The sequence below is a fragment of the Colossoma macropomum genome, unplaced genomic scaffold (assembly GCF_904425465.1).
Source record: "Colossoma macropomum unplaced genomic scaffold, Colossoma_macropomum, whole genome shotgun sequence".
NCBI lineage: Eukaryota > Metazoa > Chordata > Actinopteri > Characiformes > Serrasalmidae > Colossoma > Colossoma macropomum.
In genome coordinates this window covers 16,200,244-16,224,268 of record NW_023494786.1, presented here as the reverse complement: position 1 = coordinate 16,224,268, position 24,025 = coordinate 16,200,244, and the positions used below count along the sequence as shown (strand labels likewise).

The 24,025-nt window shown below is 37.8% G+C and overlaps 1 protein-coding gene across 6 annotated transcripts; it reads left to right on the top strand.

The window, feature by feature from the left end:
- The first annotated feature begins 847 nt into the window (after nucleotides 1–847).
- ccdc9 (coiled-coil domain containing 9) lies at nucleotides 848–21,462 on the top strand. Of its 6 annotated transcripts, none has more exons than XM_036562239.1 (16): nucleotides 848–980; nucleotides 1,853–1,937; nucleotides 3,072–3,176; nucleotides 3,838–3,987; nucleotides 5,963–6,268; nucleotides 6,362–6,445; nucleotides 7,176–7,325; nucleotides 7,668–7,849; nucleotides 8,502–8,560; nucleotides 11,260–11,307; nucleotides 11,867–11,990; nucleotides 12,734–12,842; nucleotides 13,083–13,584; nucleotides 14,721–14,852; nucleotides 15,981–16,079; nucleotides 20,010–21,462. In XM_036562239.1, exons 2-16 carry the CDS (start codon nucleotides 1,935–1,937, stop codon nucleotides 20,012–20,014), a joined length of 2,058 nt encoding a protein of 685 aa, XP_036418132.1. In that variant the 5' UTR covers nucleotides 848–980; nucleotides 1,853–1,934; the 3' UTR covers nucleotides 20,015–21,462. The 6 variants fall into 6 exon arrangements, with proteins under 6 accessions (XP_036418132.1, XP_036418115.1, XP_036418124.1 ...); XM_036562222.1 differs by having other exon boundaries at nucleotides 7,176–7,343; nucleotides 11,263–11,307; XM_036562231.1 differs by having other exon boundaries at nucleotides 7,176–7,343; nucleotides 13,086–13,584.
- The last annotated feature ends 2,563 nt before the right edge of the window (nucleotides 21,463–24,025 follow it).

Sequence of the window (24,025 nt, the reverse complement as noted above, 5' to 3'; positions counted from 1 at the left end):
TAATATATTGACCTTCTAGCCATAGTGCATAGCTAAAGAAGCGAATATTAAACACGCACTGCCCAATGTTTGCGATAAGGGGAAAATTGTGCAAATTAGAGCTTTTGGTGAATTATTTCTTTGATGGAGCGGCAGAGCAGCTCTGGGAAATCCCAGCCTTTGTAATATATATATTTATGTATATGCAGGAAACAAAAAAATAAAATTTCTAGTGACAGTTACATTGTTATTGGCATATTTTAATGATATCATATGATTGTTTATTATTTCCATAGTGTCAAAAATTAATATTGTAACATAAAAATGAAGTGTATCATCTTTCATGGACAACAAAATAGGACAGTGATGAAAAGTGGCGAGTAAAGTAGTAAAGTTACACTGTAATGTAAATTGTAAATTCTTACTTTGTTAAACTAAGCTCTGTAGAATCAAAACATTTTTACACATACAATATCAAAAATCGAATCTTGATCTCAGAATCGAAAATCATTGTATCAAAAAAGACACACACACACACACACACATACATATATATATATATATGTATATATATATATATATATACACATATATATATATATATATATATATATATATATGTAATTTTTTAAAGCATTCTGTTCAAATTTAAAAAGCCATGAATTCTTACTTATGATAACTAAAATCTAACAAGCTAGAATATAATCCTTCTAGTAAACGTTGAATTTGGATATGTTGGAATTCAAAATCTTTACAGGTAAAAATGTATTCTTTCACTGGTATTAATATAGTTTTTACTTGATTTTAAGATGGTCTGTGCTAATGACACCCACGCAAATCCGCTTTTATTTTGAAATGTGCTAGTGTGGCGGTCTGGCTGCTTTGGAAGTAGAATCGATAGTTAAAGGAAGCAGACGGGGGGACGGTTTTTGTCAGCCTCTGTGGACGGTGAAGCATAACCCTACACCAGCCACGTTTTTGAGCCACTTTGGTTTCCGCAGGTGAAGCATTGCAACATAAAGCACTTGCATGCTGTGGTGCACGCGTCGCTTTAAACTTAAATCGCTCTGTCGCTGCTTTGTTTCAACTTTGCTAACTTAGCCTCTCTGCTAGCTCGCCTGCTGTCTGGTTTGGTTCAGCCCGCTAGTCGGTGTCCAGCGTTTGTCACTTGTAGTTAAGCATACATGAGTGGCTTTGCATGGCTTCAAAACAGTGTTAAATGGCTCTGTTACTTCAACGAGTATGGAAATGTGTATCGCTCTAGGCAACCTTTTAGAACGAGATCATATCTGGGTGAACTACTAGCTAACCCAGCTAGCTAATTAATAATACGCTTAGGAGGTGTTTAAATAGGCAGTGGATGACGCTCCAGGGACAGTGTTGTATGGCACGATCATCCCTCGTTATTACACGATTAGCTGAGGTTATGTCTGTAGCTAACCTCCAAGTCGTCTGTTGAATTTAGGGTCACAGACATTGAGGCATTTCCTCTTATAGGCCTGTAGCAGCTAACACAAAGATCATGTAATATTTTGAGCAAGTTTCGTTTTGGTAACTACTACTTTTTCTTATCACGGAATTCCTTGACCATCCTGTGTATAATGCTGTAAGCCAGTGTGTTTTTACCAGGCTGAAGTCAACTTTTTATTCGCAAGCCTCTTGTTCGAAGTTTTCCGTTCCACCTTAAATGTTGCATTAATTACATTGTGGCTTGAGGCGCCAGAATGCAACTGCTTCAACTGCTGCACCATTTAAGGTGGGACGAGAAAATAGGAGCAAGACGCTAATTTGAGCTTTGTTGATTTTCTATTGACAAATTAGCTCTTTTTGCTGTGTCCTTTACGTTAACGTGGTTATGTTCGTTTTCACTTAGTTTGGTTGACTGTTAATTCACCTCGACCTGAGAGGTTGACAGACAGAAACCGCCACTGGTGTTTGAAGACAGGCTTCCAGCCATGGTGAGTTGCCAGTCCTTTAATTTCAGTGCAGCACAGTGCTATGTAGATGTGTTAAAGGGAACATGGTTTATGGAATATTTAATTGCTGAGATGTGAACAAAATTGAAAAGAGTGTTTTGATGTGAAAAGCGTGTATTGTAGAAAAACTTGTTAACTATGATTTCCTAACAGTGATGGTGGTAGGGACAGTCACCAGTGAACCTTCACGTTTTTTATATGTAATGATAATAGTAAAAGAGTGGTACATCTGGTTTAAAGAAATATATATATATATATATATATATATATAGTATATATGTATATATATATATATATATATATATATATATATAAATTTTTTTATGTGATGTAGCTTTTAGAGGTTTTCAGAGCTTTAGATGTCTAATTAATGTATACACCAAATAAATATTTCACCTCAGACTATGCCGAATCAAAAATGGATGAAAAAATAAGTGAATTTCCCCCTTTAAGTTGCAGAAATTTTCAAATGAAACAAAAAAAAATCATTTGCATCTGAAAATGTCAGATGTAGAAATTGAAAGAAGACACTACACTTCAACTGCAATACATTATTTTTTTGTGCTGCTTGTGCCAACCCTTACAAAAATGATTTATAGCAATGCTCTAAGAAACTCTATCTTTAGCAAACTTTTATTATAATCTATATATATTTTTTACCCTCCATGATAATCCGGTAATACTTCTTATTTTATAGTAATCTGCAAAACGTGTATAGTATCCTGTAGTGAACTATAGTAATTGTCTGAATTTAAGGGAAGGTTGTTATAGCAGTCCTATATAAATTTCTGGTGTGGTACTATAGATATAAGTGGTATCATCTGTTTGAGTCTGCATAGACTAATTTTGTGCTATTGCTTTACAACCAGGCCTTAAACAGACTATGTGGCAGTAAACCTATTTAGACCAACCTAAACAAATTCTTTATAAAATACACATTGTCATGTTACCCCATGAAACATTTGGAAAACAAAGTCATTACACTGTGTTTTGTGTGTGTGTGTGAAATCTGACTCTATGCATAATAATCATGTTATGGGAAAAATATATGAAATAAGCAGTTTAGTTCTAATTTGTGAACATTGTAAGCTTTGCCTTTTGCCCTCTTTGTGCTAGTCTGCTGTGGTGGATCTGAAGACGAAGGAGGAGAAGGATGCAGAGTTGGACAGACGGATTGAGGCTCTGCGGAAAAAGAATGAGGCTTTAGTGAGGAGATACCAGGTAAGTGAGTATGGTAAAAGTCCCAAGACCTTCTCCACTTTCACTTATTTATTTATTTATTTATTTATTGTCTCTTATCTGTTAGGCATAATCTTTTGTGGTGTAGCATGTTGTAATAAAGCTACCTACTTGCATACATGGTAGCATATATCCAGTAAAAAAAAACAAGAAATGCAGAACTTGTGGGGACGAAGCATGAAATCTCTTACGTAGTTGTAAGTGGTGATATCTTGAATAAAGACACAACAAAGTCTTCATTTTGTTGTATTAATTTAATACTGCATTACTTGCTTTAATCACCACTATTACCTCAAACACAATGCTTTATGGAAGGTATTTTCTTTTGATATTCGCCTAATGCCTGACCCCTTAATAAGAGACAGGGTGTGGATTTGAAATGGAGCAAATACATTTTGCAGCAGCAGTAGACTAGACATGTTCTCTCATTAGAATGATATTTTTCTGTTATAAAAATAATGGGCAACATGCATGTGATGTTCTCACATCTGACAGTGCCTTTATTTATAGAACGGTTTTGACTAATAAATCCGAAAGTAGTGGCACAATTTGGGTCTTTATCAGTGCTACTAGACTTTTTTTTTTTCCTCATTTTTTTGTGTCTTTTCTCATGATCTGTACACTTCATCTGCTCCACAATCAGGAAATAGAAGAGGACAAAAAGAAGGCTGAACAGGAGGGCATCGCTGTGACAACAACCCGCAAACCCCGCTCTCATGAGTCTGATTCAGAACGACGGAAGATTGAGAAAGAAAATTTAACTGTGACAGTTGACCTGTCCAAACCTAGTGGGGTAAGTACTATCGTGCCTATAGATTTTGAATGCTAAGCAGGACGTTTTGTTTCAATACTTTTAGTGTTCTGTTACAAAATGTTATTTGTAGGGGTCGACTGATATGTTTTTTTTTTTCTTTTTTTCAGGGCTGATAACAATTGTTAGTTAACAAAGACAACAGTAACTGATGTTTGATATTCATTTAACATAAATTTGTTGTTTGTAGTGTGAAAATTTATAAGAAACTCTTACTTACATTAAATGAATATTAGAACCTTGTAAAAATAAAGTGCTTTAAGCTTCAGACATTAAAAGTTGCAAAAGAATACTTAAAACATTTTAAAAGCAATCTTTAAACAGAAAAAAATAAATAGTTCTCCATGATGTTTAATAGTCAGTGAAATTTGTAAGAAAAAACGGAGCTCAAAAAATTAAAATTAAAAATGTACATAAATGGGTGTAAACAAGAAAGCCTAGATACTGGTTAAAAAGGCCTACACTAACCAAATACATAGAACTGTAAATGTAACCCCAGTAAAAATATTACAGTAAGCATCTAAGCTATCATGCAATAAAAATTGTCATGACTTTGTAAAAAGCAACAACAATGAGGGTATTTTTATTTTATTTTGTTGTTCAATCAAAAATATATTTCATGTGATAACAAGCAGTAGTTGGATGTGTTGAATTTATCAGACATATTCTGATTGACTTCTGAGAATGTGCTGCATGATCCAATGGAAACGGCTCATTTCGCCCTAGCAAAGTGGTGGAATAAGCTATATAACTGAATGCATTATTTTTGCCAGATCTATGTTCAACCTTGATATCTTTCCTCTCACTGTGGAAGTGAAGAAGTTTCCTTCTTGCGACTCTTGTAGAACCGAAAAGCAGGTTCACATTTCTGACAATCAGTACAAAACTAAACAGTAGCACTGTGAGAAGGACAGAAAGACAGAGAACAGGAGTGCTGGTTGGTTGTACTTGATGCGTCATCCATGTTTCAAGCAGTCCAGTAACATTGGATCAGTGGGTGGGACATTGGGTAAGACTACAGAAGTGTGTTTTTTTTATTGTGGTTGTCAGATATGGGCATAAATAAGTTCAAATGCTGATTCCGATAATCAGAAAAATGCTAAATATCAGCTCTGATTGTCGATTGGGCTGATAATTGGTTAACTATTAATTTGTACCTGTCTCTAATAATTCAATTGAGATTTGTGGACAATTTTTATTTATTATTAATAAATAAAGCTGATGCTGCTACAACAGAACTCTAATCATACTCACCACACCTTTTCCTCACAGCTCTCAAGTTTTTAATTTCCCACCTAGGGTTTGCTGAGACAGGCTGTAGTGCATTTTAATCAATACCTGTTGAGTTACTCTGGGACACAGATGGCCTGTGCAGTGGTGATTAGACCACCTCTTGTGGCCTATGAAGGTCAAGCATCTTGCTGAATGGACTATGACATATGATAGCACTTTGAGGATAATAGGTATGGTAGTAGATCTACAGGCATGTGGCATTTGTTGAGTGTATCTGCGTTTACTTCACTTGATTCAAATGTGTACAGCATTTTCAATACTTAATTACTGCCAAAAGTAAATAAACTGAAAGACAAAACCATTTTCATATATTTATACATGTGGAAATTCTGTACACATTTGGTACAGGAGTAGAAATGAGTCTTTTCGCTACTAGTGTCAAACAGCAGCAAGACAACTGTCAGCTGCAAAATTGCAGTGTGCTAACAAAGTCTTTATGATGAAATATTTCAGTTTTTCAGGACCTTCCAGAGGTTCAGACAGGACTACCAGCAATGATTTTTTAAGAAGGACAGTATAGGGCAGTATAGATTTTTATAGGGCAAATTTTTATAGCACACTGAACAAAGTTGATTTGCTCATTAGAGCAGGTGAGGTTGTGCAGGGTATGTGGTCCTTTAATGAATGGTGAGCTTTAGATCCTGGTCTCTCTTTGTATTCACAGGAGAAGCGAGTTGTGAATGACAGGAAATCAGGGTCTCACCGTGGTGATCATGGCCCAGAAGAGGGAGACGGAGGGCAGCCGCATGGTGAGAGTCCTCCTCGCAAGACTGGGTCAGGCCGGCTTAACAGAGGCGGGCAGCGTGGGGGAAGTCAGCGCTCTGAAAGGAGAGAACCACGACCAGATAAAGGAGACCTGCGAACTGACAGACCACCATGGGAGGGGGAAGGGGGAGAAGGCCGCCCACGAGGTGGACGAAGAGGAGGAAGAGGAGGGTCTCAACAAGGCGGCTCTGACAGAAAGTCCAAGGTGGGTGCTTTGGGACCCCTCACGCTAATTTATTATTATTATTATTATTATTACATTGTCTATTCCATGACAAGGTAAATTTGCTTTGCTCAGGAATGGGAGGAGAAAAGGAGGCAGAACATTGAAAAGATGAACGAGGAGATGGAGAAGATTGCTGAGTATGAGAGAGGTCAAAGGGTATGTAGAGCAAAAGTTTTTAGTTACCTGCTCTGTATTTAGGTAAAGTGCTGGCATGCACATAGCGCTGTGCCCAGTGAAGATTAATCACTTTACCCTGTCAGCAGTTCCCATTGACGAACAAACTTGTTTACTGCAAGTTTAGAAAAACTTTGCTCATTTGTGTGTGTATATATATTTCATGCAAACTATAGCAAAACACTTCCCATGAGTGAACATAACTCAGATTTTAAACAGAGTGAGTTGTGATATTTTACAATAATACCACATTTATTGGACATAACATAGATGTGATTGTTGTAGAAATGCAGATGTCAGGTCTGTATGAAAAAGCTGCCCATGGGATATGTTTTAGGACATCCTCAGACTACAGCCTTAGGTTGCTGACATAAGAAAATATGGCTTTGAGTCTCAGGAAAAACCAGAGTTAAAACACTGTGCTCTCTTGCATTAACTAAACAGCCTCATGCAAAATACTTTTTAAATAAAAAAATTATTTTTACTAGATTAATTACAATTTTGTGGCCATACTAAAGATGACAATATACTACAACCATATCATTTACTGATATGTGCTATTATGCTCTTTTGTTTGACAGATTATTTTTATTTTTTATTATTTATTTTATTTACTTTTCAAAATTACTGGACAAAAGGTAAAGCAATGAAGGGAAAAAGGTTATTCACACAGGCTTACACTGTTCTTACATGTTTGGTTTTGCTCATTCAGAATGATGGAGAGAAGAACCCCACTCGGAACTTCCTGGATGATCCTCGACGCAGTGGGCCAATCCCTGAGACGGATCGCAAAGAGGGAAGTCGCAGACATGTGCGCAACTGGGGTGGACTGGACTTCGATAATGTGAAGACTGGGGCAGAGGTGCAGAAAGAGTGGACGGTTAGAGACAACTTGCAGCACAAACTGATTGATCTTATTCACTGTAATCCCACAGACAAATTATTCCAGCAGACTAAGGGTTCACTTAATGATCTTAAGAGTTATTATTCAGTAACTGTATTTTGGTCAGTAACTGCTGTGAAACTAATATGTAAATTGTGTAGTAGTAGTAGTATGAGTATAGAACTGCAGTGTGGACAAACATGTGGGTTCCTGAAAGTACATAAAGTAATATGAAGAAAACTTACTCAGTCTGTCTACTGCCCACACTTTCTCTATCACTGTCTCTCCTGTCTTTTCTCTTTCTCTCTACCCCAACCATAGAATCAGAGGCCTGGAGGAAAAGGCTCGATGGATATGACTCTGTCTATGACGGGGCGAGAGCGGGCGGAGTACCTGCGCTGGAAAAAGGAGCGTGAGCAGATAGATGAGGAGAGACTGGCCCGCCATCGCAACGCTACTGGCCAGTGGAGACGAGAGTGGGATGCCCAGAAAACAGACACAATGTGAGAGTCTGAAAAAAATATACACAGTAAAATACAGTGTGGTCCTAACATCTGAGACTGCACTGAAAATCTGGCAATTTTTTTCATTCTAACCTGGAAATGAGCAACAGAAATTTTAGAATTTTGAAAACAAAGAGAAGCTATAACAAGTAAAAGGAAGAAATATACAAGATTTTGCACTATTTCTAGGTCACTATTCAAATTTAGGGAGATAAGGCCTTTAAACGAAAAGTTCTAATTTTTACATTGATACTTTCATATGGATTTGATCTACCTATCAGAGGCTTTTGTTGAGACCATGCCAGCTTGAGTGCATACAGCCATTAAAACAAAAGGTGGATATGCCACTAACTAAGAAATTCTTAAATGCATGCAAATATTTCAGACATTACTTTTAACTCAAACTGAGATGCTGGTAACATATTTTGAAATGGGATAATTTGCATTTAATTAGAAAGGATTGCCAAAAAGATACATTGTCACTAGTGGAGTCGCTGTATATTGTGTGCTTGTGAGTGAGAGAGAGAAATTCATGTAAGAGAGTGTGTGAGTAGGAGTGTGGCTGAGAGGGTGGATGTCTGAGTGAAGGAGTAATGCGTGTTGACAGGAAGAGAATAAGAAGATGAGTGACCCTGTGGTGTGGTGTTCACAGGTTCAACGAGGACCCAGCTGTGGTTGGAGAGGGCATGCCAGAACCAAGCAGCAGGAGAGGCAAGTCTCTCTCTCTCTCTCTCTCTCTGTCTTACACACATACACACTCCATGGGAGTGAGAAGTATGCATATACATGGAGTGTCACTGCACCTTTTTACATAAGGTTAAATATGCTTTAGTCTGTGATTCTATCTGCAGTAAGACATCAATAGATCTAAAGGTTTGAAAACTACTTTTCTTTTGTACTGTGAATAACTAAAGCAATAGTTCAGCTCAAAATCAAAACGATTTTCCCCTGTACCCCAAATGTAGCCAATCAGCCAAGACATGTTTTCTGTTCAAAGTATGTTTCTTGAGGTTTGCACTGAGGCTGCGAGGCAAACCTACAATGTATTCAAACGTTTGGTCATACTTAAAAAATGTATTAAGTTAATTGTCATAGAAAACAAAATGTCTGGTCAAATCAAGTGCCATGTGATTTGAAGCAGACCGTTCAAAGACTGCAATTTTTTGGCAAATTATTCTTTCAAAAGGCATGTGTTTCCAATTAACATTTGAGCAGTTTCTGACTTCTGCAGATTTGTGCTCTTCTGAGGTCACGGTCACATCAGTGAACTAGGAATTAGCCAGAATGTTTGAATATTCAAATGATCACGAAAGTTGAAAAATTAAGTATTAAAGTAGGATGTTTTTATTATTGTTTTATTATTATTCATTTTTTATTTTCCAATGAGCTTGTCTCTGACGATAAATGTTCTTATAAGAACCAGGAGATATCTGAAGTATACTTCATTAGAGGGCAGTGTAGAGCTGGCGTCTTACATTTTGGTCAGGGTTTCCTGTCTCGTCTACTCCAAAGGAAGCGTAGCATGACTATCAAAGCTGGCTAAGGGCTACATGAAAAGCGGGTGGCCAGAGGGTCTCTGGTACTGGGTAGTAGTTCAAATCACAGCTGTAGTGTATATAGGGTAGTAAGCATTACAGAAAAACACTGATAAACATCAAGCTCATTTTACACTCTGCTCATGTAACTGTAATGGAATAAAACATTCAACATTGTTTAAGTTAAGTTTGGTATCAGCTAACTAACTTCACACAAACTCGCTGTTTTTGATCTAAAGGTATGAAGTGAAATACCATGTGGCTACACTAATGACATTAGCTGAGATACAAACAAACCATTATCTTACAGATTTTATATTGAAGCCTAAATTTTGTCTGTACTTTTGTGCATTTTTACATTAACAGTAGACAGGCAGTTTGCACAATATGAACTGGTGGATATTAGAGCCCAACCAATAAATGGGCATGCCGATATTATCTGACAGTATGAGCTAATTGCAGATAAATCAGTATTGGTGTTTATAACGGCCAATAAATGACAAAAAAGAAACGGAGAGACGGAAGATGGGTCCATGTTATTGGTGTTGCCGTTGCCTCAGAAGGCACTCTGCAACCTCCCTGTAGGCAACACACGTTTGGAACGCCACAAATCACAACGATCAGCTGAACCGAGCAGAGTATTCCATGACGGAGATAATCTGCATTCATTTTAAGTAGATAATTGTCACCTGAAATACATTACTAAAATAATAATAAAAAATCTCCCTATCACTTCTCCTGACCTAAATAAGCTTGGCAACATTCATGTTGGCTATGCATGCTTTTGCTGCAGTAACGTGACTAATTGTGCTACTTTACAGTAGAACATATTTATAGGTAGCTTTGTACATAAAACTTCTAGATAGGATGGTTTGATGGCTTAAATCACCTTATCAAAAAATCCTGCCAGCATTAAAACTCTGAAACTGATGTCAGCCTCTTATTTGCCAGCTTCTAACAAGAAGGCACCTGAGGTGCCAGGATGTAACTGCTGCCCCATTTAAGGTGGAACAGGAAGATATGAACAAGAAGCTGGTGAATGTCCTTACCAGAAAATGCTACCAGCATTAAAATAATAGTTAGGATATTTTGATTGCCTAAATCACCTTATTGAAAGGAAGTATTAATATTAAGCTGAGTCTGTCCTGAATTTAAATGAAAACTATTAATTACTATGCTGTACTAATGATATGCACATGCTTAGTAGGACAAATTGTTGAACACCACCACTGTCAGGCAAACATCACAGTTAGCCTTCGTTTAACATTACTGTAGTTGAGTGATGTAGGCTAAGCTGTTGGTAAACTCGATTGTAGATTTATTTATGAAACAGTTAACAAACAGTAAAACAAACAGTGAGTAAACAAGTAGTCCTGTCTTTTCTCTTTAGCTCGTCACTTCAAAAAATTCTCTGGCAACATCACTTACAGCAGCTTATAATGCTGTTCATCGCTAAATTTAGGTTACCTAAAAAGCTAGCTAATGTTATGTCTATCAATGGGAAAACAACTAAACAATAAGCAGTTGAGCAGTTAAACCATAGCCTTATTCTGCCTAAATGAAGCAAAAAAGAACATTGGTCAACATATCGCATATGTTGGAGTTTTAAAGCCTCAAATATTGTAATTGGTATCGGTTTTGAAAATCCTATATCAGTTGGGCTCTGGTGGCTGAAAGCGTCCATTATGTATTACTTGCCTCACAGCTCCAGGACAAAACTAAACAACTAGTAACTAAACATACTTTCACTGATCGACTGTATTTGGGGTAGGGGGGCGTGTAAATTTGATTTTTGGCTAAACCATTGCTGTAAGACTATTTTTGGCCCCTCATTGTTGTAGCTCTTTGGTGATATTGTTTGATGTGTTCTTTCAGCAGCTAGGGGGCGTAATGCCCGTGCACAGCAGCGCAGTGGGGCTTCAGGTCAGCCTGTGGCATGGGACTGTCTTGTGTGTGGCGTGTCTTTCTTTTATCCCACTCCACATTGACCCTGCCAAAGGACAGCCTTCACACTAACTCACCAAACGTGTGCTTTATGGTCACGCTGTCTATCTGTTTCAGTTGTGTTCATGTTAAACTGTAGATAGGAATTGTTATCCTCTGATAAAGTAATAAATAGTAATTCAGAGGGTTTGGGAATATTTCTTTTGCAAGAGTTTGAGGGTTTGCATCTTTTGCCATATGCACTCGTTTGCTAATTGCTCAGCTTTGCTGTGTGCCTCATCACCTTTAAGTCAAGACCTTTTAGTCTCATGTCAAATCAATGCCACATTTGCATGTTTGTCTCATCTTTTACCCTGCCCCCCTCACTGAAGACTGATTTCATGTGAATATCAATCCATCATGATGAGTGGAGGGCCATCTGTTACTGTGAGCTGTGCTCTCCACTGCTAGTCTGTTATATGTAATTACTTTCCAGGATCTTGCAGCACTCCATGGCTTCCTTTTAAGATGTTCATTATTCAACTCTCCTCTCTTCCAGAGGACAGCAAGAAGCCCCCCAAGGCGCCCACGTTTGGAGACTTTTTGGGACAGGATAAACCACGAGAGAGAAACCGTGGAGGCCGTGGAAGAGGGAAAGGTCGAGGTCAGGCCAAGAGCTACAGGTAGTTCATTCTGCCGAACACAGTCACTCACTCTTAAAGGAATGCTGTGGCAAAAAATCAATATTACACATTTTTCTACTTCCCCCATATGTAGTCACAGTTGCTGTCCAAGGTTTTGTTTAGTTTAGCACTGGAGCTATGAGGCTAATGTTACTAACAAACATTTTCACTGTTGCACTGATGTCTTTTTTTCAATTTTCTTTCTAATTAAAGGGTTAAGATGTAGGCAGTCATTTAGTGTGGATTGGTGTGAAATGCTCTGTTCTAGAGAAACTTGCTGAGTCAGAACTGCTCACAGTGGTGGTGATAGGAAAGAAACATCATCAAGTTCAATGCTTAAAATCTACTTCACAAAAATTATGTATTTCTGGGCATTTTGAACAGCCATCAAAAGTGTTATATTTGCTCTGTGACCCTTGATTGCTGTCACCAACTCTGTAAGGAAATCCAAGTCAGTAAGTTTCTCTACAGTGAACCATTTCACATCAAACCACTCTAAATGTAAACTTTATTTACATCTTTACCACTGAACTTTGCTGTTTTGAAAAAAGGTGTAATTCCCCTTTAAAGACAAATATAAATCTTATCTTAAAAATACAGTACATACACTGTAACGGTTCAGTGTATTGGTTTTTGGGCTTGCTCAGCCTTTGCTAATTTCTCTTCATGCACCTTTTCTTTAGCTTTTTCACAGTAAATAGTTTTGAATATATTTATAATATTTACAAACCTCTCTCTTCAAGTATGCATGATAACCGATGGGAAGCAGAGAAAGAGGAGGAAAAGGGAAAAAAGGAAGAGCTGGAGAAAGAGAAGAAGGAAGAGGACAAGCCAAAAACACCATCAGAAAAAGTCAGGTTTTTTTTTTTTTCTTTTCCGTCTCCAAGACATTTGGTGTTGCCTTAATCCTAGTTGTAAGACTTCATAAGATCTTGTTTTAAGGTTAAGCAGTTGGTGATTGCAAACAATAAGCTATTTAAATTATTTTTACTATTTATCATTTATTTCTGTTTCAATGTAATGATGGTTTTATTATGTTTAAAAATAAAACTGTTTTGTGTACACGTGCTATCATTGTCTCTGGCACTAAAGCAGCCTGCAAATGCTGTGGACAAACCAGTCTGTGGAGGTGCAGCTGAGGATGACGATGATGAGTGGGAGGATGCCAGTGATGGAGAGGAAGGTGATGAAGGGGAGGCGGGAGAAAAGCGTCAGGATAAAGAGAAAGGTGCTCAGAAAGACTCTAAACCCACAGAAAAGGCAGCTGGCTCTTCTGGTCCCTCCACTCCCAGTCCTAAAGAACAACGGACTTCCAGGCTGAAAGTGCAAATCCCATCTCCCCAAGAGACCCTCAGCACCCCTGAGGCCACAAAGCCCCTCAGCCCCTTTTCCCCACTGGAGAGCCACCAGCCTGTATCAGACTGGGGGGAAGAGATGGAGATGCAGTCTCCTAAAAGCAGCCTGGGTGAGAGCCCCCTGAGGCCTAGCAGTAATGACAGCAGTCCAGCCCAGAACAAGAGCCAAGAGAAGGAGCACGTCAGTGATGCCACAAGCCAACCTGAAGAGTCAAACAAACAGGATGACGCACAGCCTGGTAGGGACACATCAATGCTGCTTACTAATATAGCAGTGTGTCACTGACAGTAGAAATACTTGTATCTCCGAAATAGAAATACAAAATATTTGTTAATATAAAAAAGTAAAAATTACCATTTGTCTATTTGTGATTAAAATGTTTACACAATGTAAAGGTAAGCTGGCATTTTTAAATGATTTTATAAAATATTTTTATCTCATTATGTATCATTCACAGCTTAAATTTATGCACAGAATCCTGTTCTTAAGAATGTAGTTACAAAATTCTAATTCCAGATCTCACGTTGGTGGAAACAGTGAATCATTACTTTCTAAAAACATTTTGCATTGTTTTAAGTAGAGCCCAACTGAGTCCTTTTGGGCTATAAGTAGGGATGAGAATTTGGTAACCAAATGCAGTTAGTCAAGGACTAACTGTTAACCAAACAACCCTAAAATAAGACATGACCCAAAAAAACATCAAACGCAGCACTTCAGTTGATATGAACAAGGCTTTAGGCTTTATTGAATGAAAAAACACAGCCTAAAATAACAGATATGACAATAACAAAATGTGGTTTTCTTACATTTAAAAACACACATTAGCCCTACTTAATGACAAATACATAGTTTAAACACCAGTCAGCAAAGTTGGTAGTTCACAGCTGTTCCATTACATAAGGTAATTGTTGGCTAACAAATGCATTTGTAGGTTGTGGTTTAAGACTACAGTGAACAGAAGCAATATAACATTTAAAGAAAAGTCGGTTGTAGCCTACTTTAGCACTGTCATGTAGATAAATATCCTAGATGTGATAATGCTATAAATTGCACTTAGGATGGTTTCATCTCTGCTTTATCCCTTCCTCAACGGCTCGACTCCACAAAACCCAGAGTTGTGGATCACCAAAGACCGTTTAAAGGGCTCCTGGAACAAGTTGTGCTCATGTGCACTCGTATATAATTCAGAAATAGTCCTCAAGTTAAATGAAAAACTTGACTATTCAGCATTTATGGTATTTTTGGTTGTGGGTTAATCATTAACATCCCTAACTTAAAGCATTCAATCCAAAAGGAATTGACTTGGCAAAACAGGACTGACTGCTCCCAGTGTGGTGTCTATAGCATGAAGCAGTACATTTGCTTTGCTTTTAGTGATAGAGTCAGCTGCTCCTATGGTCGAGGAGGAATCGGCATCATCTGAGCCTGCTACACAAGCTGCTGACTCCACCAGCAGCAGCAAGGAGCCCAGTGTGCTACCTGCCCAGGACTCGGCCACAGAGAAGGGTAAACGCAAAAAAGATGTTATGCCATGTTCTGGACTTCATACAAGCAAGCACTAACTGTGTATATCATCTACACCAGTATACTGATATTGGGGCCACACAACATGTTTTAGTGGTAGGCCTGTGCCTGGTGGCCGTTAGTTTCGCAAGCCAGATGTCTAGCTATCAGGGAAGAGTCTGGTACTTTTTATCGCCTAACATGGCCAAGAACCGCCTACCTTGTCAGAAAGAGGCCATTTGACTGACGTGCCAGACCACCAATCGCAGCCTGCTGTTTTGGCACAATGCGTAGGTGGAGACGATTGTGAAAATCCCACTGCTATATCTGGCTCTAATATGAAAGACTCATTTGTTGTCACAGTGTTCAGTGGCAGCTGTTGGCTCTTGCTGAGTAGAATTCAGCTGGAAAAGGAAAACTTTGTTTCCCGTCTGAAGGATAAACGCTGCATTGAGGTGCATATAAACGGAAGGGTGGATAGCCAATCAGAATGCAACAGAAAAAATATTAATAGTTGTGGACCTTTGTGTGCAGAAGATACCGAAAGATACAGATACTTCACCCACGTGGCTGAGGCTGAGACTAGACTGTAACTGCGGTAACACATTTATTGTACCTAGCATACATGAGCTTGTTCTAGACAGTTGGACATCAGACAAAACAGCCTCAGGTGGTAAAGTGTGTGACATTCACAATTCAGTTCTTTCCTTCTTGATTAATTGCAGTAAACTGCACTACTATATTCTTTTATTTGACAAAGGTTAAACTTAAGCTCACACATTTTCACTGTGTTTGCTTCCTTGTCTGCTTCAATTTTAGGAATAGTCACAAAATTATCAAAAGCATGCTTGTAAACACTTGTTGAATTCAAATAAAATAAAATAAATAAATGTAGCGCACGTTTATTTTCTGTAGTTACCTGAGTAAAAGAACTTTCTTACCGGAACAGGCCTACATCAAATATTGTGATACAGTGATATATTCGGAAAATATTGTCATTTATTTTTTCCACTTATCACTACACAGAGTACTTTCTGTGCTGAATAGAATATTTGTATTTTGTATGTACTATGTAAATAACTTATGTTTACATACATCAGTGTTTAATATTTTCTTTTTCTCCCATTTCAGAGGAGAGTGCAGCCCCTACTATAGAGCCTGAACAGAAGCAGTCTGGGAGTGAGGCTGCGGTAGATGCTGTTGAGGAGTCCTTGGATCAGCCGTGCTCAGGTGCTGTTCTTATTACCGACTTTGAAACTGTGGCTTTCCGCAAGAACTCCCTTACTGCACCTGACATCTGAGCACTAATCAGCGCCCTGCCCAATCTCTCTCTCTCAATTTTTCTTTCTTTGTCTCCCTCTCTTCCTCTTCCTCTTCCTCTTCCTCTCTTTTACTGTTCGTGTCCCCGCCCACACCTCAACCTGTCCAGCTCACTCACCTCACTCTGTCTGCTCCTGTGTCTGTGTGTCTCAACGTGAGATGGCATCCGGTGCTAGGCTTGTCTCTTTCATGACAAATGGAACTGTCGTCCTTCTGCTGCTGTGGCTGTGACAGTTCTTCCCTGCTCTGGGCCTCTGTCTCCACTGTGAACCCTTCTTGACTCCCCAAGGACACAACTATAATCTTCCTGTTCATTATTTCAAGGAACCCTTTCTGTTCATTGCACCTCTTTTTGTTTTCCCTCTGGTTGACATGTTTGGATATTAGGGGTGTTATGATACACAGATTAAGGAGGAATTCCACAGATTTTACAAATAAACATAATTTAATCATTGGGATGTAGTCATTCAGATTGGTTTGATGTGAAATAGTGAATTGTAGAGAATTAGCAGCTCACGTTTCTTTACAGTGGTGGTGATCAGGGGACCACGGGTTACACTGTCCACAATGCAAACACAGGCATTTTATTTCAGATCCAATATGAAATATATGGGGGGGGGGAGAATTAAAATTGCAAAAGCAAGTTTTCTTTGGATATTGTTTTGCCTAAGAAGGTCCTACATGTATTGCTTTAAAATGAATGGTTTAAAAATGTTTTAGGCCAATCCTGTATCTCAAAACTGTCACCAGGAAGTGTATTTCTCACCATTTCATGTAACAGCTTTCTGGGAGGTAATTTTTAGAGATGTTAAATGCTTCAGTTCCACCTCACCACCACTGTGAACGATTCTGACTCAGTAGGTTTTTCTAGAATGGTGCTTTTAACATCAGACCACTCTGATTTACTTTGCTCACATCTTAACAGTTTAATTATACAGAGATCTTCCTGTAATATCCCTTTTTATATGAGATGGCAAGACAATTCATACTGTGAATCGAATATAGTTAGATTTTGTGCTGTAGTTATGTTGACAAACATAGGAATAGAGAATAATTTCCACTGATAAACACATCATTATATTCCGAAGAGAGACCAGGACAGAAAAAAACACATTTACTTGAAACCATTTACTCATTGTGTTACTAAATTTATTTGTCTTCTACGATTTTAATTGTTAATGAGTCTTTTGCCAGACACTGGTCTTGGTTTGCCAATTGGCCTTTGACTAAAAAATAATAAACGCAAAATAAATGTTTTAAAAAATGTATCATATTGTGGTGCCCAATCCACAATAGATACTGTATCATGGAATTTGTGTATCATTACACCCCTATTGGATATGGACAACGTGTCTCTTAATGCATGTTTCTAACTGCTTGAACAATTTTTATTTATTATTATTATTATTATTATTATTATTATCATTACATTTATTCATGTATGCTTAAGCATGAGTGATGTGGTGCTGAGTGGGTTAGGTAATGAGAATCAGAAGTCCCATCCTGCTGCCTCTTATTGGATTGCTGCATGGCTTCATTAACATGGGAGGGGATAAATGATGCCTAAATTGGCTATCACGCCAGAGCTGCTTGTCCGTTAGGCAGAATGTATGGTAGACAATTGAATTTTACTGCAAGCATCCACCAGCCATTCTTTCTTTAAACAATAGCATCAAATCTGTTTTCAGGCATTTAATCTTTTTTTTAAATCTGTGGATTACAGACCTGATGTTCCCACATTGCATAAATATAATAACACAAACACATTTTCACCAGGCGAATCCATAACCAGTGGTTAATGGAATTTGGAATCCAGCCTAACAAATACAGTATTTGATCTATGCATCAATCAATACATTTTTTTGACCAGCTGAAGCTGGAATTTTATGAAATATGAAAACTGTCTCCATTGCCCCAGAACCTGTATCAGGTGAGGTTTAATATCTAGGGTTATTTATACATGTTTTTAATGTAATAGACATTTTGAACTTGAACTTTGAACTAGTTGTGTGTAGAAAATAATGCATTTTGCAAAGTGCTGGAATGCATAATAAATGTTGTGCTGCTTGTCATTGTGCTTGTATCAGTCTTCCTCTCCCTATGAACTTATTTTACACAGTAGAGAAAGCCACTGGCTGTCAGGGCTGATTTTCCACATACAGATTAAGCTTGTTAGTGTTTTCAATGAAGAATCATCAGTAATGAAGTAGTTGATGCTTAATCTGTATCTGGAAACAACCTCAGTCTATAAAATGAGTTCCTTAAGTACCCTAAATCTGATCTTGTGTAATTCTGTGCCTAATATGCTGTTACCGATTATGAGCATGGCATTAGATCAGTGTCTTACACCACTAACCTGCTTCTGTCTTTCATCAACTTCATATGAACTCAGACATCATGTGAATGTAAATATAAATATCATTTGAATTATTTTCTCATTTGCATCTGAAAATGACTGAAAGAAATTAATGAATGTAGATGATTCCTATTATTTTTTTCATATTGGGCTGGGTAGGTAAATTCATTCCTGTAAGGTACTAACCAAATTACTTCAGTACTACTGGGTAGAGATGCACCAATACCAATTTTCCCTTCTGCTACTGATACTAATACCTGGTCTTCTGCTCATACCAATTCTGTGTCACAAGTAAAATGTACTAAGTTTGAATAATTAACATTTACATGTTGGATGACTTCAAATTTGACATGTTGCAGCATCTACTACTGTGCATGCAAGCATCACTTACTGCCACATGTGCAAGTCAGAAACTGCTGCATGGGATCATTATTCTCGATATCTGCTCCTGTACTGTATTTTCCTGTATTTAACTGCCATTATTGAGGTTGATACAGTATCTGCACAACACTATTATGGAATATTGAAAAGTTTCATGTCATTCAACACAAAATTTCAGTATCTAAGTCGGTCTAATTTAATCCAGATAGGAGAATTGTTGTCTAAATTACATTCCATATGATTGTTATTAAACTGAGTGCTTTTTGATTATTCTGCAGTCCTTTGCAGTCAACACTTCAAGCACCTTACATTCATGTCTGTTTTATGCACATTTTGTTTGTATTTAAAAGAAGGTACCAAAACAGTACTGTTCAAGAACTCGTAACAAAGTCGAGATGTGGGAATTGGTATTGGTATTAAACAAAACCCAGCCCTAGTTATAAATTTGAATCAAGACACTAATTGAAACTGTATCTCCTCCTTCTAAAAATCAGCAAAAAAAACTAATGGCTTTGTGTCATTGCACTGTCCAAAGTAATACATTCTTAGATTTCCCCAAATCTGATTACTGACGCACATTAAGACTGTTTAACAGGGGAGGAAATTGCAGAAGACCTCTGTTTATTGCCAGAAAGCTTTTATGTGGAAATTGTGCTGTGGTCTATCAGGCCGATGGGTGGTAATGGAAACCTTGAGAAAAGTGAATAATTTGTTCATTGTCTTTGATGGGTTTTACATGATGGACCCACTTAATGGCCACTTAATGGAGTCATTTAGTTGTAGCTTTTCTCACTTACTTACTTAAAATTGTACTTTTGTTCTGTATTTATTTCACCATGTATGTCATCAGAAGATACATTAGTAAACACATCATCAGAAGATATCAAGAGGGCTTCCAAAATGTTATTGTAAATTTTAATAATCCCACACCAGCCTAAACTACTTGAGCTACCTGTTTCAGGACAATTTTGTAAGATTTGTAAGATTCATTCTGTCAAAGTAACCACGTTTTTCTGTAGGGTACTAAACCACAGAGGAATTATTGAGCCATTTAAAGCACCACTATGACACCCTTCCCTTGCTGTTATGTTTTCTTTCTCCAGGCTAAGGAGTAATTGCAGTAGCTGAAATGTTCAGTGCTAGGGATCTTCAGAGAGAGAAAATGGGTAAGCAGTGGTGAGAAGATACTTCAGGCCTAATGGATAAAACAAGGAGGATGGAGGGAGCTTGGCTGACGTCTAATCTCCATTTCCCGACAACCCACTTTATGGTTTTATGTTCCCTCAGTCAGCTCTCAAGAAGCTATGCTACATCTCTATCATGTTGCAAAGTCTAAGACTGGATTTTATATTGGACTTGGTATTTAAACTATGATTCAATTTACACTGTTTTTAAGATAAATAAATTGCATTATTAATAATTATAAATAAATCTTGACCCCTCTACCTTAAATACTATTATAAACACTAGCCTCTGTGCATGACACTTGTACAGATGCTGTCCTAATCACAAAGTAACAACTTCTCTATAATGGCTTCAGCTGCTTTGACTTTATGCTGCTTTGGTCCTCAAGGGAGTCTAAAAGCTATTATGATTCAGTTTATGTACGATTCCTATGCAATCAATGGGGACAAGGGCATTAGGATTGTCAAAGCTGCTTGCAAAAATCTGGATTTATATAGATGGCTTGTTTCAGATTTAATTTGCATGAAAAACCAGGTGCTAGATATACACTCATTTATAATGCATTTACAAATGATGGCCCAGACTGTATATGTATGTAATCCGACCAAAGAACATGGTTTTTCATAAATGGCTTGGTAGATCAAAGCATGTAACATTGAACATTTGAGGCAGCAAAGGTGTACATCAATACAAGTGACTCTGGTTTGATTTTTTAGCTTTTTATTATTATTTTTTTAAACTCACAATCTCCATTTTTGTCTGGGAATTTTTAATGAAGTGAAAGCAGGGTGTTTTGGCTTATTGAAGCTGGTTTAGTAGTGTTTTTTTCCCACCTTTCAGCAAATAAGGATTGCAATATGTTTAGGTTTTAACAGTGACATAACATTCCAGTGCTTTGTGTGATTGCCTACCTTTCTCTTCACTGTTTGCTTTGGGAAACCTCATCTTTTTCCAAAAGAAAACAAAAGTTAATGGAGCGGCAAAAATCTTGACATTTGTGATTGTATTGTGTCTGTAGCATCTACCTGCAGATGGACTGTCTTCCTATTTGAGGTAGAGTTGTACTTTATAATTAGACCCAGCTTTGCCTCTCATGAAAGGTGCACTTAGTTTTTTAGCATTGCCCATGCAGTACTATGACAATGAAGTGTTTGTAAAGTTTATCCATCGGTGTTCTTGTGAAACACTTTTACATCTAGATCAGTAATTTTTAGCAAGTTTATTGAGAACTTTTTTGGTTGTTTTTGCCCCTCACTTTTTAATGTAAATGATGTAGTGAATCAAGGTCTTTACTTTGTTATTTACTTTAAAATGTCATATCAAATAAATGTAAATTTTTTGCCTTAAATATATATATTTTTTGTGACTGTGTTTGGTTTGTTGTGTCATATATTTGATTGCTGAAGGACTGTAGAATCTTATTTCCTTTCACTCTTGTTCACTTTTCTATTAAGTTTTTCCTGCACATTCTAAGGAAAACTTGTTAGCTAGTTAGCTAACTAGCTTGGAAGTAGGACTTACTAAAAAAGGTTTATTCAGCACAAATCATTTAGCCAGCCAGGGATTTCACAACAAAGCATGTCGACAGTTTTACTTCTATGAAGTTATTTTAAATGTATAAATGACGTTTTGAGATGCTATCATTTGAAAAATCAATCATTTAACCCTACTTGCCTCATCTAGGCACGGGATTATAATGATTTTGAACTGAATGAAAATAAGTTGTGCCAACTCAGCTGATTGGTGTTGCTCTAGCAAAATTAAGTAGATTTTGACACGTTAATGAGTTTATTAATAACTTAAGCTGTACATTCAATGGGCATAAATCTGTAAACATCCTAAAATCATTAGTTGTATATTTTTACGTATTTGTTTTGAGTCAGAATATTTTTACTGTGAATTTCGTCTGCAGAATTGTATCCAGGGGTTAAAATTGGGCCTGGACGGACCTTTGGTTCGTGTGAATGAGAGCAGAGCTCCAGTAAAGTAATTTGATCTTTGTCTAATCCGTTTGACTATTAGTTGTGATGAACCACGCTGACAGACAACCTTTAAACAGTTACATTGCCAAGATTACCATGTTTATATCTACAACATTCTACCTCATATGTATCTAGGCAAGTTTGCATAGCCAGATACAGCTTTCACTGCTGAGGAAGCTAAATCAAACATTTGTTTAGTAGAGCTGTAAACGACTTTTTACTAAATTTGACAGCTTTTAATATTGCTATTCAGCTCCATTAATTCATCGGAGTTAAATTATGCTAGGTAGGGGCTGGAGTGCCTCCAAATCTGACCGGATGGCACTGAACACTTAATAAAGCCATGAAGACAGAAACAGATATACCATCACATGTCCATGATGCTAAGAGCTGCATACAATACCACATATATTTAATTATTGTTTCCACATTGTTGAGGCCCACTGAAAATAGGGCTCCTCCATCTCTAAAATCCCAGTTTGACCTCGGGCGGTATCGTGCATTTCAAGAGGGAATTAATTCATCAGGCTCTTCGGTTACTTTTTTCAGATAACCTATACTGCTAATTCTGACCAATGGCAGAGCGGCGTTAAGCCCCGCCCACCGCTCCGCTGTAAATAAACGACACTAAGCGCGTTTTTCTGCCTCGGGTGTTTGAAAGCTGCAGATCCTGAAGTGTCCCAGGCTGAGCGAAGCGATTTCAGCGCGCTGTACCATCACCAAGACCCCCTTCTGATCTCGCATTAACTTACTGAAAGCAGCCGTCCCGTGGAAGAGGGGGCTTCATCTGTCCTCCCACAATGAAAGGAGCCAAAGCAGGCGCGACTGGAAGGATAAACGGGGGTCCGGACCGAAGACCGAGTTATCCGGGGGACCAGTGGATAAAGCAGGCCAACTCGGCCACCAAAATCTGGGTGAAAGTGGCCATGGGCATCGCTTACTTCCTCTGCGTTTCCATTGCTGCCTTCGTCTTGGCTATTTACTATGTTATCTTCTGGAGACCAGGAGACTCATCTTCTTCCAACAACACCAGCTCGGCACCCAATTGCTCCAAGGGCTAGAGGACATCCCAGCCGCTGGACACCCAACCAATTTACCGTGCAGGGACTCTTCTTCTTTGGCCGTTCAGGGGCTTGTGGAGATCTCGTTGCTTATGTTTTCTCCGGGGATGTGAAACTGGCATGCATTTCCAATGAATATTTCTTTCCACTTCACCTCCTTTGACCTACAGTGTCAGTGGGACCCTGGAGGTAATTATATTAGCAAAAAAAAAATAACAATGTGTTTTTTTAGTGTTTTGGTGAGCGCCTTACAATTCACTTAGCAATAACAATCGTGTGGCTATGAGTTACAGCCTATGCATTTGGTTTTAGAGCTTTTAGATGTAATGGTAACTGTAAACCTGAAGTATATTTCTGAGTTATTAACTTACACATAATTAAGACTTAACCTCTATGCACAATTTATTGCTCATTTTTTGCACAATTGTTTGCTGTGCACACATTCAGTGCATTGTCTCCCAACATCATACCATGTAATAGAGCTGTAAATGTCTACGTAATGTGAAGTTTTCACGTAGCACTGAGTCGATGACTGTCTATGTAAGCGTATGTATTGTGTTTTCACCATTATGATCAGTGAATGAAATGCCCTTTCCATGACTCGATTTTCCCTTCTTGTGTGAGAGTGACAAAACAAGAATAGTCCATCTAAAGTTATTCCTGTTCTCAATGTGTAATGTCGCATTGTTAAATATTTCTTTCAAATAATACACTGTTACTGTAATTTTTGTATTTATTTATGTATTATGTTGTTTACTAGCTTTGTTTTTTTTTGTTTTGTTTTGTTTCTACACATAAATTGGTCATTTATTGTGTTAAAATGTCACAATGTTTAGTGTATATGTATTCCTGTTGGCTATAGTAATCTAGTTTTTGCAAGCTGTACTATTC